At 42.3% G+C, this 20,172-nt stretch overlaps 1 protein-coding gene across 2 annotated transcripts in view; it reads right to left on the minus strand.

Moving 5' to 3' along the window:
* LOC107288848 (cullin-1) overlaps positions 1-20,172 on the minus strand; it is a 96,380-nt gene that overhangs the window by 44,045 nt on the left and 32,163 nt on the right. For both annotated transcript variants that reach the window (XM_015817505.1, XM_015817504.1), the window contains 5 exons: positions 15,972-16,022; positions 7,558-7,648; positions 4,325-4,488; positions 3,238-3,400; positions 2,567-2,697 (listed from right to left, as the gene is read on the minus strand). In XM_015817505.1, coding sequence (XP_015672991.1) covers positions 2,567-2,697; positions 3,238-3,400; positions 4,325-4,488; positions 7,558-7,648; positions 15,972-16,022 — 600 coding nt within the window. The remainder of the gene's footprint in view (positions 1-2,566; positions 2,698-3,237; positions 3,401-4,324; positions 4,489-7,557; positions 7,649-15,971; positions 16,023-20,172) is intronic.

Consider the following 20,172-nt stretch of genomic DNA (forward strand, 5'->3'; position numbering starts at 1 on the left):
CCACAGGACTTTGAAATTTATGGGAGTTAGGAAAAGTCAAGATGTCAAGACTTGCGCGTGGATTGGATTAAAGTGAGGGAGAGGTGCGCATAGTCAGCCTCACTCTCTCTTCCCAGATTCCATCTTGTTCCAATGGCAGGACAAAAGTCGAGACAGTTGGAGATGGGCTGGGCGCAGTGGTTGACCAGGGCGTCTTTCGCGTCTTGCCATGCTCTCAGCGTACCACATCGCTTGCAAAAAGTGCCTTCATGACCGTTGGTCCTATTTTAATAGGTCTCATCCGCTCAATCCACCAGAGTCTGTCTTCACATGCTCGGGATAGACAAATCCTTTGCTCACCGAATGTCAAAGACACAACGGCTACTCTCGACCTGATTTGGCCAGCCTGTCGAAGCTGTTGTCCGGGGTGTGGCCGCTGCGCATGTTACAGCTACTAGGAGCCACAGGTGAGAGCTGAGTGTCAGGTGGGGACCAAAGTGTCAGGTGGGGTCCAAAGAGCTGAGTGTCAGGTGGGGACCAAAGGTGTACGAGCTGCCCTAAAAAGAGCACGACATGCCCTCCACCAGAGGTGCTACCCCTCCCTGAACACCCCATACACCCCAATTATATACGTTAACTGCAGCAAGATATTTGTATGCCCAGAGACAGAAAGACATATCAATTCCCACAATGGAAGAATGGATGGTAAAGGTGATAGAATTGGTGGAGCTGACAAAACTGTCTTAATTAAGGAGAAAAATTTGTTTCCACCTGAAAATCATTTCTGAACTTTGTGCTTGAAATGGGGAAAAAATGAAACCCACAAGCAATCAATAGGGAAGCCAGCAGGGAAGTTGCAAGTTGCTCAAGTAAATCTCCCCTATCCAGAAGCATCCACTCAATGTCTTGGTTTGCTTATATTATGCCAGACCACATGTTCTCCTTCACTGGCAGCAGCTACTGCAAGTCTATATTTTTTTCTGCACCAGAACCTTGCAAACTTTCCCATCCCACAGGAGCTACCTGAAATCTTGCTGTGCTCATGCTGCACAAGACTATTTTGCGCTTTCCCCTGCCCCATAACAGTCACCTCCAGTTGGACCTATCCAGCATTTCCTGCACTTGTGCCATGCAGCACCACAACCTTGTGCACTCTCCCCTGCCCTATAGCCGCCACTCCAAGCTTCATTGCACTAGTGTGTGCTTTCAACTCTCCCTTTCCCTGCAGCAACTACCCCAAACTTCCCTGCCTTGCACTGAGCTAGACCCTTTCATACCCTTCCCTGCCCCATAAATATTTCTATAGTTATGTGGTACTAGATCTTTTTGTACCTCTCCCACCATGCAGCAGCTACTTACCTACCAGCTGACCCACTTGTGAGCAACCTGTTATTTACAGCTTTCTGCCAACTTCCCCACTGATATGATTGTTAGAAGTGGCAGGAAGCTGTAACATTTAATGACCCATAAACCTCGCTTAACAACAGTAACCGGGACTGTTAGAATTGCCATTTCTAAATAATATGGTCATGTAATGTTGTACTTTATGACCACATCACTTCTAAAGACAAATTCCAGTCCCAATTATTGTCATTAACTAAGGACTACTTGTATGCAGAAACTATTTCCAAGTGATTGAAACTCATTTTTTTCTCAGGAAGTAATTTTAAAAGAAACATATATGTGTAATCTTTAAATATGGGCACCTCCTTCTTTTATTGCTACCACAGCAGTAGCTTCATTGTAGCCTGCATGTACCCATTCAGAAAGTACCAACATGGGCAGATACTTGTATCATCAGAAAAAGCTGGTCTACATTTGATATATTTGGCAAAAAACATGGAGTAGAATTCTAGTCATGTGCCCGTTTTGTAATAAAATGCTACATTTATATCATTTAAGATTTTCCATTGTTTTCTCATTGAAGAAAGTAATTTATTTGTTCTATTATTTAATCTTCCAAGTGGAAAAAGAAAATAGTTTATTGCTGACAAAAGATATGTTCTTGAAAAAATCAAGAATATACTTTTCAATTGAAGCATGCAATGATTTTACATTCTATTCCCCCAAAGCCTATTACACATTATTATTGCGGAGTTCTTAGTAATCTCTGACCTTGTTATTTTCAGAGTATCAGGGACCCCACAGTTCAATCATGAGCTACAAATATTCTTTCCTATCGGTAATTATTATTGTCCTGCCTCTATAAGTGAATGTAATTGAAAGCTACTTTCAAGTTTTTTGAAAACAACAAAAATTTTGAATCACACAAAGAACAGCGTAAAATTACTGAAATAATTTGAACATGCTTGTTTAAATATTCACAATAACAGATTTTTCATAGCAAAGCTTGACTATCTGTAGAAGACTAAGTAGCAAGATGGTACAATCAATTTTGAATGAGAAATGGTTCATTCTTGTCTGCTACATGTACAGTCCTAAAATCTTGATATCATGATGGATATTCATGACCCCCCCTAAATGAAATCTTGAGTTACTATTCCTTTTGAAATTTGATGCAAACTTCTTCAGACTCAGTTAATGAATATGATATGAATTTAAGACACGTGGTCAATCTAATACTCACATTTAATGCAGCTTCTCCACATTTTTCAATGGCAGCTAAACCCTGATTATGAATGTGAGTTTCCAAAAGTTTTTTCAGTTCTCCAAGGCCATCCTGAATTCTAGACACAAGGTTATACATGCGTCCTAAATCTGGGAGGGAAAAGGAAGCAAGACTTATTTTAATTTGCATTAATATTTTATGTCACCATCTCAGTTATTAATCTAAGAATTAGGAAGAGATTAAGATCTGAAAATATACTAAAATAATCAACTAAATCTATAACAATGCATCTAGCTTCAGAGAGCAAAATGCCAGGGAGAATATTTTCATTTCAATATTAAACTATATTTTATAATCTATGACATAAAAATAATATCAAAATACAAAGCTTATTTTTAAAAAAACTTGCAATTTGATAATAAAGCACTTCAGGAATAATAATCAAAGTTAATAATTTTCATAAGAGCATAACTTTAATTTCTGACAAATTAATGAAAACATTCACTGAGAAACCAAAATACTTTCATATTTGATATTACCCAACTGCAATCAGTTAACTCTTGGTGGGTAGATGATGATGAGAAATTATTTCCAAATCATACCAGGAATGTAAGTCATATGGAAACAAGCTCAACCTTCAATTCATAATTTATTAAAAGTAACTATCAATTAAACATGGAAAAGTTCACCTTCATTTTTGTCAGCATCCAATAAGTTCTGAAATTCTGTATGAAAGATTTCTAAGTGTTTTTCAATTAGTACTTGTTCACATTTCCGTGCTAGTTCATCTTGTGTGCTCTCATGTAGGTATACCTGGACCCTACGCTGTTCCTCCAAAAGACGAGCCTCTGCCTGTAAAATAAATACAAGTTGTCTAAATTCCAAATGTAAAATAATTTAAAATGCAACTCTTGTTTAAAAAAGGCACTGTTTATGTCCTGCAACTGCTCCATGGAACAGTTACACAAACTCCAGATTCAAACTAGCTGTTTATAGAACTTATAAAATAGGTGTACAACTACACTTGAATGGAAATACAATACACAAAACTTCCAGAGCTGGCCAACTTTTTCTGGGGGAATGGGGAATAGAGGGGTTTTAAGAGATAAAAGGAGTTGTCTTAGAATTGCCCTCACCTTTAATGTCAGAAAATCCTCCTAAATAGCTTTTTTGTCTCCTTGAGGAGATCTAAGAAATGATCATATCACATATACCAACACTAGAATTTAGAATTATGACAAATAATTTGGAGGATAAATCATTAAGACATAGAAACATACACCATAAATACTTGAAGAGTAATTATGTCATATCTCTGTAATTTTGTTTCAGTATTTTTATCCAGAAACAATTAAGAAGGGAGTAAGAATAATCCATAAATAATCCATTATTTAACCTGCTAATTTATTTTAGCATTTTCTGATTTACACTTGTTTCTAAAATTTTAAAACTATGTTAAATATTTCAAGATTCCATGTTTACTTATTATTTTTCATTCTTGAAATAGCTGTAATATTTCAGAAGTTTCCTTCTGTTTGCAGTTAAGAATTATTTCAGTTCTTTTATTTATTAATACCTCAATATTGGATCTAAATCTCATAGCTTTAGTTAAACAAGGCAAAGAAAAACACATATTCACTATATGTATGTTTAGCTTTGTAGCTAGCTCCTACTTGCAGTTCAGCAACTACCAGGCAAAACAGGTACTTAAATTCCTACTTCAAATATAGTACCAATTATTTTTAGAACCAGGAACTTGCAATATAACTATAGTACCTTTTTCATGTATTCTGTAACTGGATTTTGCTGCAAAAATTCAGTGCTCTCTCTTGTATAGAATCTTTCTGTGTCAGCAAGAAATTGAGATTCAAAAGACTCTTTATATACAGTCAATGTAGGCCCCTTAGCAAAAGTATCATCTTCATTCAGTCCCAGCTCCACTAAAAGCACACAAATTTAAAAAAAAAAGGCACAAAATTAATTTTAGGATAAGTTTACTTAAATAGCACAGATTTCATTTAGCAGATATAATGGAATTTTACCTCATTTAAAAGTGTTCAACTTTTAATAAAAGTTTTCAATAGGATAGAAAAGAACAATTTAAATTCAGGCTATAAATTATAATAAAGCATCTAAGATATTATTTAAATGCACAATTATATAATTTTTAAAAAGAAGTTAAATTTGAATGATTGCAGAGAAGGCTGCAAGAACAAAATAATGTCTTTCTTCCTGAAACCAAAATAAAAATGTGGCTATTGTTTCAAGAATTGCAGTCTAATCCCATGTATATCTTCTTAGAAATAAGTTCCAGACATAATTTATTCATAATAGGGATGCTTCGTCAAAGGAATTATTAGTATTAAATAAATTTAATTTCAAATACTGTTGAAGTTTATTAAAATTTTACCTGTTATACAGGATCTAAATCTACATTTAACAAAAGAAAATATAACAGGAAAGTGTGAAGTGATACTAGTCAACTCAATCCTTTGAAAAACATGTGACCCTCACTACATAGTAGAAAGTTTTCCACAAACCTTAGATTAGAGTTAGGCAATTCTCAACTTTAATTATCATTCTCTAAATTACTGACCAGCTGTTAACTTCCGTTTAATTTTTCACATTTACGAAATCAAGGTGGCAGAAAAAAAACCATGATTTTTCCCACTTGTTTAAAGAGGAGAATCAGAAACTACCGTATTTTTCACTCTATAAGACGCACTTTTTCTCCCCCAAAAGGTGGGGGGAAATGTCTGTGCGTCTTATGGAGCGAATGCTGCCTGGAGCTGAAGCCTGAGTGCAGGGGAGGAGAGCATATACTGGCACTAGGTGGCGCTCTAACACAACACCATCGAGTATTGCTAGAAAGGAAGTCGCGGAGAGGAGAAGGGCTGAGGAACTTCCTCNGAGGATGTAGGAGTGTTCTTCCCAGGCTCGAAACAGCAAATGGAAGGTGAGTGGAAGGCAGGTTGGGGGAGAAGCCTGGAGGAAGCGAAGGGACAAGGCTGGAACATGTTGGCTGCTGCAGCATATTCTTTCTCTTTCCAAATGTTATTATCCTTATGCTGCATGATTTAAAACTGCTACCTGTAATTTTCTGCTGGGAAATGGGAGAGACTAAAATGTCAAGGCCTGGAGACTAAAACATACGAAGAACGGTTGCAGGAAATGGGTATGGCCAGTCAAGAGAAAAGGATTAGGGTTGACATGATAGCAATATTCCAGTATTTGAGGGGCTGTCACAAAGAGGAGGGGATCAATTTATTTTCCAAAGCCCCAGAAGGCAAGACAAGAAACAATGGGTGGAAACTAATCAAGGAGATATGTGCGTCTTATGGTCAGGTGCGTCTTATAGAGCAAAAAATACGGTACCTACTTCAAAAACTGGCTGTTTGGAACTGTCTGGTTTTATTGATTTAGGTAATAAAAAATTTGTATTAGTCTAAACCTAGTCTATGTTTCTCATGAAAAATGGGGATACTTGAATGGAAAGCAAAGGAAGTGATTTTTTTTTCATATTTCCTGCAGATTGTTCACAAGCAGAAGTCCAGAAAAAATGCGTGCTTTAATGAAGTGTTATTCTATTTTATATCTCTACCAACATCATGATTTATTCTTTTTAAATATAAACTTACTGGGTTTTGGTAAGTCCAAAATATTTTTTATAATATTTGAAAATTCTGAGATGAAGCATTAAGCTGATTTTAAGATGAAGCTGAATATTTTAGATGCACACCTTTTGAATTATTACATGGAAACTGACAGCTGGACAATGAAAGTGAACTTTCTACAGCCTTATTTCTGGAAACATTGGGAAAAAAATTATGGCCCCAATTACTCAGCGGATTGATGTCACTCATGATTTATAAATTGTTTACAGATAATAGATTATGAAAGGACAATTATAGTGAAACATGGTAATCGTTTATTGAAATAATCATATAAAATTATATACATCTATATCCATGTATGCCTAAGAAACTATATGTTATATGGTTATGCATTGTTTTTGTCTATTGTTTTATTAATTTTTTATTTATCTTATTAAATATAGAAAAAAAGCCTAACTGTAGCAAAACAAATAGGGTTTTTGTTCTTTTTCTAGCATTTTTTATCTCTGAATACAGAAATGAACAAATTTTATGACTTAGTAAATATCTATGTAAATATGATTGAAAAGAAAAGCCTTAATTTTTGGAAACAGCAAAAAGCGGTCTTAGATGTTGATTTTGGAAAGGAAGAAGATAGATATAAAAGAATGAAAAAAAATACAAGTGGGATGTTTTAAAATACTTTGATCATATGATCATTAGGGTGCTATAAAGGTTGTAAGTGTGAAAAACGGTGATAAGTCACTTTTTTCAGTGCCATTGTAACTTTGAATGATCACTAAAGGTCACTAAACTGTTGTTATTTGAGGACTACCTGTACTATTTGACTACAGAAGAAAGTAAGGATGTTTGGAAACAGTGTTCTCAGAAATCACTTACAAGACTATCTAATGCTATCACTGAGGATACAGAAGAACAACAAATTTTACTGAATAAAGCAAACACTGAAGCTGATTTGAATGTGGATTTGGATTTTTTAAACAGTGATATGGAAAAACATGCTACAATGGATTTACAAATGAAACCAGTAAATGTCTTAATTAAAGAATATATACAAGTTGAGTAACTTGGAAAGCTTTATTATCTTGATTTACAAAAGAGATATGTGAAACTAATGAAATTCTTAAGAGGAGACAAACAGAAAACAATAAAAAAATTCACTTGTGAGATATGACAGGATTAAAGTAAGAAAAGTAAACAAAAGGAACTCAAAGTGGACATCTGATCAGGCTTAATATATATGTTGTAGATATGGGAAAAGATACAAATATTACACATTTCAAATTCCTTTACATAGAAACAAGAAGGGACTGAATATAAACCAAGTTTTAATCTTTACAATGGGATAAAGAAAATAAAACAAAAAATACCAACAATCATTAATATTAATTTTACCATAAGATTGCACAACTCCACTGATCAGTCTTGTATTGATAGTTTCGCCATTTCTTTCTTTTTCAATCAACTTCAATACAGCATTTGTAACCTTTGAAAATATGAATTGGACAAATATACAATCACTCCAATAATATAATGGATCTTTTTATAGTAAATAGAATACTTTGAGTACCTGGGTGGCATGCAATGCCCAAAACCCTCAGATGTAATCGTTAGATTCCTTCCAAATGTTGCACCAAAATATTATGTTTAATAAAATGGAAGAAAATTAATACATTAATGTAATAATTTTACATAAAATACCGGGGAAGAATAATTTGAATTGTTCAAAAAATTATTCAAATAAATAAAATTTATTTTTGGTCTTCACCCCATTTATTTTTTGAAGTACATGCCACTCAAAATCCCATGCAGATTTTTAGACCTTTATTAATGATACATTAATGAGACAATTGAAACGGTTTAACTATGGCCTATTATTATCCAGAACGTATTGCAACAGACCTCGGGTTAATACATTCAGCTCTTTATGAGGTTAGCATTTTTGCATTTCAGTTTTTTTAATTACTGGGGTTTAACATTAAAATTTAACTATTGAATATTATGTACACATGAGTTATTAAACATGATAAAGAAATACAACTAGATATTAACAACATATTGATGATACTGTACTCCAAAGCATCAAATGATTTCATGGGGATGATGAAAAGGATAGAGGATAAAGTGAGCTCTATGACGCTCCAAACTGCAGTATCTTAGGGCTTGATTGGTCTTTTCATATCCATATGCATCAATTAGAGCTACAGGTACTTCGACTTACAAAGTTTGTTTAGTGACCATTCGAAATTACAAAGGCACTGAAAAAAGTGACTTATGACCGTTTTCAAACTTACAACCATTGCAGCATCCCCATGGTCACATGATCAAAATTCAGATGCCTGGCAACTGTTTCATATTTATGACAATTGCAATGTCCCGGGGGCATGTGAATACCTTTTGCAACTTCTGCTATGCAAAGTCAATGCGGAAGCCAGATTCACTTAACAACTGTGCTATTAACTTAACAGTGATTCACTTAACTGTGACAAGAAAGTCATAAAATGGAGCAAAATTCACTTAATAACTGTCTCGCTTTAGCAACAGAAATTTTGGGCTCAATTGTGGTTGTAAGTGAAAACTATCTGTCTGCTCAGGAAGGAAAAGAATTACTGTAAAATTGTATCTCCAACCTTCAATTCCTGCAAGAGTTCCAAAGGGCACTACAGTCTATTAAGAACACAAAATAATTCAGTCAGACTAGCAAATCCCTGTTTAAGTCCCACAAAAGGTTAGAAATAAGAGCAAACAATTCAATTTTTAATCCATGCCCACATCTAAGTCCTGACTGAAAAGAGCTACTGACTCATTATCTTCTCTTCCAGAGAAAGCTGGAGTCTTAGCAGTTTAAAATTATTGAATCCAAGAGTGGTTCCTTATGAAGGTACACAGTGCTTCTTCAAAGATATAGGAAATTTCCCCTCCCATAATGAAGCATTAACAATAGTTCAGATCCAAGCTCCTATTCTCTCCCTACATATCGCCAGATAGGTAAGGGAGCTAGTCCATGGTTAGCCTAGCTTATGATTGTGAAAACTACAGTTCACAGGGCAAATTTGGCCCTCTATCTCTTTTGGTACACCTGCAAGATAAGAATCAACAGATGGGAGATGACAGATTCCATGGGACAAAGCCAACGTTGACAGCAAGACAATGTGTGGCAATCCTTTTTACTGGTGGTCCAGCACTGCTAACAGTTACCATGCAACTTGGCCTATATACCTTTTTGTTGCACCCACTGAGGCATTTCAGGCCTGCTACAGTCTCCAAAGTTAACTGCCACTGCTTGCACCACACAGGGGTGTCTCCAATCCTGGGCCGTGGCCCACTACTGGGCCATGGCCTATTCAGAAGCAGGCCATGCAAGTGGCAGGCTGGTGTGCACTCACACCCACTTTTGTGCGCAGGTCATCTTGTGCAAGTTGAGCTGTGCACATACACACATAGGCACCAGCCCGCCACTCACATGCCCCCTTCCCCCCCTCGCCAAGCTGGGCTGTCAAGCTGCAAAGGCTGAGCTACAGTGGCACATTGGTACTCAACTGCATTTTGTCCTGTACTCGTCATTTATTTGGTACTTGTTGCACAAGCTAGAACTTGTTGATGTCGGCTGCTTTATGACTCACTACATTATTCCTTATGGGAAATATTTGTTTTGGTACTCACCATTTTTGGTACTCATTGCTCCTCCTGGAACCAATTAATGATGAGTACTGAGGTACCACTGTACTGTGCTGGGGTGTCAAAAGGCCAGAGGGAGGGCACAACAGCAGTGGCTCTTTCCCATGTAATTCCACTTCACCGAGAAATAAATACTTTAAAGTATTTTTATAATCTTGCCCTTTATAGAAAAATTTTGCTGATTCATAGCTCATTCCACAAAATTTTCTGTCCACTTCCTCAAGATCCACAGGATCAAACCCTTTACAGATAACACTGCAGGACATTTTGCTCAGCAGTTCACATCATCCAGCCAAGTTAAGGTGAAGGAGGAAGTTTATGTCAGAACCCATTCTTTCCCTAGGGGGGACCTATTTCATTTCTTCTTCATTTCTTTCTGAGGGTTCTGCCATTCTCCTGAGGGCGAGGGGGGAAGGCTCAGCGTTATGTTTCTCTCCTCTGCTACAATGTATCCTTTCCGCTGTTTCTACCAACTTGCTCTTTGAACTTTCTCTCCCTTGATGTTGCCTTGGGGTGAGAAAGAAATGTGCCTCCAGCCATCTGGCTTATCTCTTGCTGCAGAAGGGAGGGTGCAAAGACCTAACAACATCTTCACAACCATGGGAATGGACCCCGTTATCAGCTCCATTCCCACAGTGACTTGGGATTGGCCCATTCAAACTGACCGGATGGACTATTGGGGTGGGGTTTACTTGGGATTCTTTTAACCTATTGAGTGGGAAACCCTCAGATCCTGCCTATTATGCCTACTATCAGTTTCTCCTAATAAAAGTTCCTTTTGGAATGAAACTGTTCCAAGAGTCCTGCTTTCTTGGGATGAGGTTTTGAAGTGGGTCCTGACATTAGGCAGGATCTGCAGTAATAGTCAACCCAGAAGGAAAATCCTTGCTGGAGGGCTAAGCAAACAATGTCTGATATTGGAATGAAGAGCCCAGCCGATACAGTTCTCAATCCTCGAGCTCGTTGGACGAGGTGGGGATCGTGGAATGCCACTACAAACCCAGGTAGTCGATGGGTGTCGGGAAGGAGGACTGGGAGAAGAGATCCACGAAAGTGATGCTTAGACATGGCAGTCACCAGCCGGGTTGGAAGGTCGAGATGAAGAGGTAGCTTTGCCTTAGTGAAGATGAGGACCAACCGCCCCATTCCAGCGGTTCCTGGAGCAAGCTATCGACATACTGAGAGTTGCCTTTGATTCCATGAGGGAAGAGAAAGCTGACCCATGCCAGGGAACCGCTAACCCAAGTTCAGCCGAAGGAACAGATGAAGGGAGGGTGTGAACCAGCAGTCCCAAGCCCTTCCAGTGCCATGGAAGCAGCAGCCATTGCTACCGCCGCTGCCACCCCCGGGCAAGCCACACCGGCCGATGGAGATGCACACCAACACAGGCGGAAGAAGGGATATCAATCTATCTGAAAGTTCCCACCGCTAAGAGTGAAGTACTGCGGGAGCCGCGCCGGCTGGGGTTTTTCCTGACCCAAGTGTTGAACTACATGAAGGAATATGGCTGAGACATACCAAGTGATCGTGGCTGAATACGGATTGTGCAAGCAGCCCTAGATGGCACCGCAGCAGACTGGGTAGTGGATCTCCACGATGCCAATGCCCCAGAACTGCAGAATTTCAATCAATTCATGGCAGCCCTCAGACGCAGATCTGAAGACCCCTTGGCTGCTTGGAAAGCATGGGAACACATCAAAACTGTCAGGCAAGGGCAACAGCCCATGGCAGAATACACCCAAGAATTCTGGGCCCTGGCCAGCAAGCTGAACTGGCCGGAAGATATTGTTCTGTCCCAGCCTACGTGAGTCCTTGTTATGCTCACAAGGAGAAACCCCTCTTCCAAGAAACAGGCAGGAACTGTAAGAAAAACACAACCCCTTTTATTCTCACAGACTTGAGTCAATGTCCAAGGCAAACACAGTCCACAGAAACTCGATCCTCAACACAAACGATTCCCTTTGGCAACCAGCACCTCCCAAACCTTCCCTTTTATCATTCAGCCAAGGTGTGGCTTCCTAATGCCTTCTCCTTTGCCTTTAGAGCTGCCCCATTGCATTACTCTTCCTACTCGCTTCTCTTGCCGGAGCTTTCATGCATCCTGGATTTGTCCCAACGGTTCTTCATCACTGTCCAACTCAGGCTCCCAGCATAGCTGTCTCAGCCTGAGTGTGAGTAGAGGGGCCAGGCTTCTCATCTGACTTTAAATCTTGGAGCTCCTCAGAGCCTTCCTCTGACTCTAATATCACTCCAGGCCCCTCCTCCTCACCTGATTCCTCAGACTCAGCTGCCGGATCCACTGGCTGGCAAGGAATCACAACACTATCCCGCACTGCAGGATCCTTCCCCCAAGTCTGCCGGGTTGGATGTGGTTGTGAAGGGAACTGTTTGTAGAACGCTGTCATCAAGGCAAGAGCATGGACATTGGTCGCATCCTCCCAGATGAACTCCTTGTCCATACTCCTTCCACTCAATCAAATACAGAAATCGCCCTTTCAGCCAACAGGAGTCTCAAATACTGGCGACCTCATACTCAGGAGTGCTGTCTCCATCATGTTGTTCCGGTGGGGGATGTTCTGATCATCGAAGTGGACACGCCGGCTGTTCTGGGACCAGCAGAGACTGGTGAAAGACTGGATGTACCAGTAACAACCGTGGCAAAGTTAACCGATAAGCGATCAGGTTGATGACGGTTTCAATAGGGAATGGTCCTACGTACCAGTGGTCTAGTTTCTTGGCAGGCCGATTTTATGGCAGGTTCCTGGTTGAAAGCCACACCCAATGTCCCACCATTAATGTAGGCATATCTCGCCTCGACCGATTGGCAACCTTCTTGTAATCCGCCTTGGCCTTATCTAATTGTCGCCACACCAATTGATGGATAGCCCGTAACTCGGCCAGATATTCGTTAGCTGTAGGAACTGGCGAGTCGAGCTGCGAGAGGGGAAAAAGCCAGGGATTGGCCAGGAACGATGTCATATGCGTGGAGGTGTGTTATGAGTTGTTAAACGCGAACTCGGCTACCGCAAGATAGTCTGCCCAATTGTCCTGTTGCTGATTCACATAACACGCAGGTATTGTTCTAGGATTCTGATTACTTTCTCTGTCCCACCATCAGTTTGCGGATGATGCGCTGACAAAAGGCAGATTTTTGCGTCTAGGGCCTTCATCAACCCCTTCCAGAAACGGGCCGTAAATTGAGCCCCTCTATCTGAAACGACCCTATCAAGGAGGCCGTGCAGCCAGGAAACCTGCTAAATGAACATGTGAATGGTGGCGCGGACTGACGGCAAGCCACAGCAAGGAATGAAATGTGCCATCTTGGTCAGCATGTCCACCACCATAAATACCATCATGAAGCCAGAAGATGGGGGCAAGTCCGTCAATAAGTCCATTGACACTGCCCCCCAGGGTCTTTCAGGCGTTGGCAAGGGCTGAAGAAGAGCTGGTGGGGCCGTCACTGACTTGGCCTACCTACACTGTATACAAGATGTGACGTAGGCCTGCACATCATGTCGTACTCGGGGCCACCAGAATGTATGGGAGATCATGTTCAGTGTTTTGAGCAGGCCAAAATGCCCCGCCGCTGGATTATCATGACATTGGTTAAGAATAAGCCCTCTGAGTGGCCCTCCTGGAACATAGAGCCAATCACAATATTTCAGGAGTCCGTTTGTGATGGTCCATAGGGAGTCTGGCTCCAACTCCTCCCTTCATTGAGCCACCCACATATCATGCTGTTGTGCCTCCCAAATCCGAGCCCGTACATCTTGGCTCCCAAACTCCAGAGAAAGACTCTGTGGGGAGAGCTGTCCTGGGCAGAAGTTTGTCTTCTGTACGGGAATATTCTGGCTTCCTTGACAGAGCATCCGCTCTTTGGTGGCGATCGCTTGGTATGCAGGTAACACGGAAATTGAACTTAGCAAAGAAGAGAGATCACCAAATCTGTTGTTGGTTCAATTTCCAGGCAGTCTGCAAGCTTTCCAGATTCTTGTGGTCCGTCCAGACTTCAATTTGATGCCGAGCCCCTTCCAAATGATGCCTCCAGGCCTCAAATGCCATTTTGATGGCTAGTAGCTCCTTCTCCAGATGGTGTAGTTGCACTAGGCCAGATTGTTTCCACGAGTAGTATGCACAAAGAGGGCACCACAACAAATGGCCGTTGCAGATCAGGATGTTTCAAGATGGGTTCCTTCATGAAGGCTTCCTTTAAAGCCTGGAAAGCCTGTTGCTCCGGAGTATCCCAATGAAACCGGGTCTTTTTCTGCAGGAGCCGAGTGAGGGGTGCAGTCATGGAAGCAAAACCAGGGATGAAGGTTTAATAGTAGTTGGCAGACCCAAGGAGTCGCTGGACATCTTTAACGCAACGTGGGGGTTGCCAACTATGCAGAGACTCGACCTTGTTCGGCTCCATGGCGATGCCCTCAGGAGAAATGCGATGACCTAGGAAATCAATGGTTATTTGATAGAATTGGCATTTCTCCAGTTTGGCATACAAATGATGATCTCAGAGCCGTTGCAGGATCTGATGGAGATGCTGATGGTGTGTCTCCCGTGAAGGGGAATAGATCAGAATGTCGTCCAAATAGATCACGACAAACTGATCTAACAGATCCCGGAATATGTCATTCATGAAGTGTTGAAAAACTGCAGGGGGGTTGGTCAGCCGAAACAGCATCATTATATACTCAAAGTTTCTTTTGGAATGAATCTGCTCCAAGAGTCCTGCTTTCTTGGGATGAGGTTTTGAAGTGGGTCCTGACATTTTATCTGAAAAGTAACTCAGCTGATATTTCATTGTATTTGAATATCAGTATTTGCAGCCTGTCCTTATCTATAAGATTTGGATTACCTTTAAAAAGGTTGTTCATACAGCATTCAATGATTGCATTAAGGAAAGTTTCTCTTGCACACTTATCATGCTACCCAGACTTAGTATTCATATCAATGTCTAGGAAGATTCTTCTATCTTTCATCAACAGTGCATTGGACATTTCTTGTGGTATTTCATATCCTGGAACTCCTCAGAGAATCAATGAATCACTAAGATTACTAAACAGAGAAGTTGTTCAGGAGCAATCCTCTCAAGGTTTTAGAGATTGGTTTGGGTCTAAATTGAACTGCTCTCCAAACTTCTAGGAAACTAAGAACTTTCTGGAAACCAAGTAGCTCCATTAGATGCCTGAGGCAAACAATTCAAATTGCCTCCCCCACCCCTGCCACAAGCATTCCACACTATAGCAGTTTTAGAAACTAACATATATTCTGTATCACCATTCTGTCATGGTTGCGATAGACAGGGACAAATAAAGCAGAACTCCGAGGCTTGGAATTTCCTCAAAGAACATGTTTATTAGTTACAAATAATCGGCACATGAAAAGTGAAGCCAAGTCTGAAGATACATGTAACAATTCCCCAATACAAAGTTAAGAAATCCCACTCCTAAGGCTATGCAAGCAACTACGTTCCCCAATACATCTTCTTGGCGGGCTTTTCACGAAACGCCCAGCCTGCAGTCTTGGGACCAGCCAATGACCTTGGTTCCCACAGGACAAAAGTTTATTTAGACTAGCAAAGCACCTGGCAATCCCCTCTCCCTCCTTTCAATGTGTCCATAAAAAATGAATAAGGAAGATGGCCACAGCCATGCTCATTTTTAAAGTTGACAACGTGGCTCTCTCATGTTAAACTTTATGATCTTTTTAATTATTTCATCTCTAATTTATTTAGCTGCTAATGTTTCTCCATCCCCATACTTTTTATTTAAATGATTTTTTAAAATAGAGATAAAATGAATGAATAATTTGCAGTATTAAATCATAGGCAATAAATGTATAATGAAATCTAACTATCTCAGTTATACACAGAATAATAATCTATTTTTCATCATATTACCATTCGCCAAATTCTCAAATTTGGTTTTAAATTAGTTACGGCCCAGGAATATGATGATACAATAAACAAATTTTTATTCTATTCATAATTTTTCTAGGCAGACTGAGATTGGAATAAATTTTTAAAAATCACGTCATAGTCCCTCTCCACTAATACTGTTTTTGCTACATTTACACACATACACAAACACACACACACAAAGTCAAGCTAATATATCTATCAATAGAAATATTACCTGCTTATTTAGTGGCCTGAACAAACAGTCCCGCCAGGTCACCAGTGCAAGCTAAGATTTAAAAAGATAAATATTAGAAATGCTTATTCCTGTACTCATGGTTTATCTATAATATTGCATGTTCTCCGGTTTTCAAATGTTCCTTTCTTCAAGAACATTGTTCAAATTTGTGTCTATCACACTGTCATGGGACACCAGTAAAGTGAGAGGATATTATTCATTAGAGCCATTAATTAAGAGGCCCTGAATCTCACAACTGCTCTATATTATAATATTTCTGATATGAACCAGAACACAAGAGGGCAAGCTTCAACCTTAACTTTTTATACAGGTCCATTTCTGTAAATTCAAGGTAAAACGTACATTTTTAATATAAAATTTAGACAAATTTAAGCAGACAATCATGACACGGTTTACTTTTCAATACAGTTGTTAGTATTAAGAAAATTTAACATTAAAATTGAAGGATATTACTCATAAGTGTCACTTTCTCTCTTCCAAATGTAATCATAGCGCTAATAATCAATCTCAAATGTGGATATGAATTATACTAAAGTAGGACTTTCTGTGTAGCATGTACACTGGATATAATACAAAGAAAGTGTATGTCAGAATATGAAAAAGATGTACAGGGGCCAGAAACCAAAAAACAAATTTCTAAGAAGAATACTGATAAAAACATTGCAGGGCTCCACAGCAGAACACTTCCTTAGTTATAGAAGGAAAAATGATACATCAAACTGCAACAACTAAATTACTACATTTTATCAAGGCTGTAAAAAATTAACTCTTCAAATAAAGTTGCTTTAAACATTGTAAAATAATGGAATTGATTATGACCAATCAAAAAAAGGGATAAATGCTTATTTGCAAAGCCTACATGTAAAATGAAAATAAGTCACAAAACAACACTTTAAGAAAATAAATTTCTTTACGGCCTTCTGATTGTGTCTTTTTTGATTCCATGAAAAAGGCAGAAGAAACACTTTTTGAGTGATTCCATGAAAAATGCAGAAGACAAGAATTTCAGCTCGTCAACCCATATGACTGTGATGGTGAACCTATGGCACGCGTGCCGCCTGCCGTCCCTGTGGGCACGTGTGCCATCGCCTGAGGGAGGCAGGGCCAGGCTGCTCCCCTCCACCTCTCCACATGCGCCTGCTCTCTCTCTCTCTCTCTCTCTATCTATCTATCTATCTATCTATCTGTACTCTGATTCAGAGCAGCTGCAAGAGCTGTGTGGATCTGGGCTGGATGGTGGAGGCAGCTGCCAGTGCGAGTCTAAGTAAGCCTGCAGAGCAATTTGTCGCCCTCCCGGCCAATCCAGGTGGCAGAGGCCTTTTCCAAGCCTCTGGAGCTCGGATCGGCCCGCTGGGTCGCTGTAAAATCGCCCCGTGGCCATGGATCCAACTTCCAAATGCAGGGTGATCCGTGCAGTAGGTGGGGGGGGAAATGGCGGCAGTTGCACGGCGATCCGTGCAGGGGAGGGAAACGGCGGCGGCGAGATGGTGCGGCGGGTAGGGGGGAACGGCTGTGACAGCATGATGATCCATGCAGGGGGGAACGGCAGCAGCAGGTCGATCCGTTTGGCGGCTCGGGGGACCGTTTGCTCCACTCTTTCCATTCCTTGGGGCACCAATCTTCCCTCCCCCTGCCATGGCAGGCTGCTACTCATTGCGCTGTGGGCCGCCCTTGCGGCCTCTGGGAGTCAAAGGCCAGCTGTGACCACCTCGCCCCAGATCAGAAGGCGCTGGCAACCTGGGCCATGGGGGCGGACGGGGGTTCTGCTCTCCCAAAAGGCCAACTCCTGGCTGGCAACCTGCCCGGCGGCCCCGCCCTGTTAGCACCTGGTCGGGTTGGAGGCGGAGAGGCCATGCTGGGGGGGCCGGCCATCGCCACCCAGGCCTTGTTTTGCATGGAGGACAGAGCCCTATTGGAGGCTTCCTGACCGAGGCTGCGAAGTGCCACCCGCATTACCAGGAGCCGCCCCCAGCTGCCGCGGGAGGCGAGCGTGCCGCCAGGACTAAGGCTGAGAGGAGGCAAAGATCCACATTACGCCAAACCCGGCCATTTGCTGGCTGTTTGCCTCTAGCCGGAGGCAAACAACTGCACCACGCTGAAACCGGCCGTTTCCCGCCTCGCGGCAAATGGCTGGTTTCGGCATAGCGCAGATCTGTGCCTCTTCTCGGCCTCAGCCCTGGCGGCACGCTCAAGGTGGCAGCCGGGGACGGCTCCAGGCAAGGTGGGTGGTGCTTCGGCGGCTCCGCATCAGCGGCTGCAACCAGGCCAGCTGAAAGAAGCGAGCGGGATGCCCGGTTGGAAGAGCAGGCGGGCAGGCATGGCTCCGGTCCCTGCCTGGCGGGCCACCCTTTGTTCGCCCGGAGTCCTGCGGCGGGCACTTCCCTTGTGGCTGCTCCCCTTAAAGTGGTAGGCAGCGCTGCCAGGTCTGCCAGGAGGAGGCAGCCGGAGGCCCGAGCGGTTCTGGCCATGCCCGCGCTCCAGCCACGACCCCGGCCTTATGAGCTGCGGGGGAGGGGGCGGTGGGCCGCAGAGCCCGGATGGCCAGCAGTGACAAGGGGAAGCCGGGCCATCTCCTCCTGCCCTGCTGGGTGCCCCTCCGCAGGCTCGGTCAGGAAGCTTCCAATGGGGCTCCATCCTCTGTGCAGAGCGAGGCCTGGGTGACGATGGCCAGACCCCCGATATGACCTCTCCAGCCCCGACCAGATTCTGACAGGGCGGGGCTACCAGGCAGGTTGCCAACCAGGAGTTGGTAGCCTTTTGGGAGAGCAGAACCCGTCTGCCCCCGTGGCCCGTTTGCCACCTCCTGCCCAGTGTTGTTGCCATGAGGCCGCAGAACAAGCCGGGCGGAGGTAACGGGGTCAGGGCTCTGCGAGGGTTGGGTCAGGGTGGCGGGAGAACAGCCAGGAGCCAGTGAGAGCACGGTTGGGTGGGGGGATCGGGAACTGGCCCCTTTTACATCATCCAGGGGCCGGGGAGAAGTTGCCTGCCAAGCATTCCTCCCTTCCTTTGAAACAAACAACCCCCCCAATCCTCCCGTTCCTGCCTTCTGAATTAAAACGAGAGAAAGCCAAATTATTTCTTTTGTGGTCTTTACATATTTAAACTGCAGCTAGAAGGAAGTGGGGAAGAAAACCATCATGAGACACTCTTCTGTTTTAACTTTTTTTCCTTGTTGCTTTTTGGAGTTTTCATCCTACTTTTGTGAGAGGGCAGCGTTTATAATAATAATAATTATTATTATTATTTTGTGAGAGGGCAGCGTTTGGGAAGGGGTGTAGCTGCCTCCTTCCCCCCCAAGCCATCAGCTGAGCAAGACGCCCGTCTGCCCACACTCTTCCCCCTGTCCCTGTCCGAGGCTTTCGTTGTTGTGAGCATTTCTATTGAGGATTGGCGGGGGGGCTGTTTGGTTTTTATTCCCCTCCCATCTGCTGGGTGGTTGCAGCAGGTTTTGGTCTCTTCTGTTGTGCTTTGAGATTACCCACGAAGCACGTTTGTTTCGGGGGGGAACTCCCACTCCGGCTGCTAAGCTTGCTTAAACTTCCTCCTCCTCTTCCTTACTGGAGCTGCCCTTTGTCTGCAACCAGCCCCTGCCCTGGCCTCTGCCTCGCCTTGCCCCACGGCAATGGCACCCCACACTGCCACCTCCCTCACCTCACCTCGCCTCACCCTGCAGGATGAGCCTCCTGCCTCACCTGCCAGAGACCCCCTGGATTTCCCCCAACCCTACCTGGCCCCCCCAGGCATCCCTCCCCAGGAGCAACATTGAGGTAGCCATGCCCACCCAGTCTGCCATGACTATTGTAGCCACACCCACCCAATGGGCTGTACCCACCCACGCCCACCCAGCACCTGGTGATACATAAGTGGGTTTTGGGTTGCAGTTTGGGCACTCGGTCTCTAAAAGGTTCGCCATCACTGCCCTATGATATCATCTAGCATATAGAGGTGGAAGAAATGTATTCTTTCTTTCCACTTAAAATTAAATATGAGGTTCTTCATTTTACAGCATATAATAATAAAACAGAGTTCTTGGTCCAGCAAGCAACTATTTAGCTCTATTCAATTCATAACTTGACATTTTTATCCCTATTTTCATTTTGAACTGAAACGAAAGTATGGATTTTCCTTTGCTTATCTTTGATCTGAAAGTAAAATATGACTTTATATACCTGATATGCAG

The sequence above is a fragment of the Protobothrops mucrosquamatus genome, unplaced genomic scaffold, assembly GCF_001527695.2.
Source record: "Protobothrops mucrosquamatus isolate PMUCROS unplaced genomic scaffold, P.Mucros_1.0 scaffold598, whole genome shotgun sequence".
In the NCBI taxonomy this organism is placed as follows: Eukaryota; Metazoa; Chordata; class Lepidosauria; order Squamata; family Viperidae; genus Protobothrops; species Protobothrops mucrosquamatus.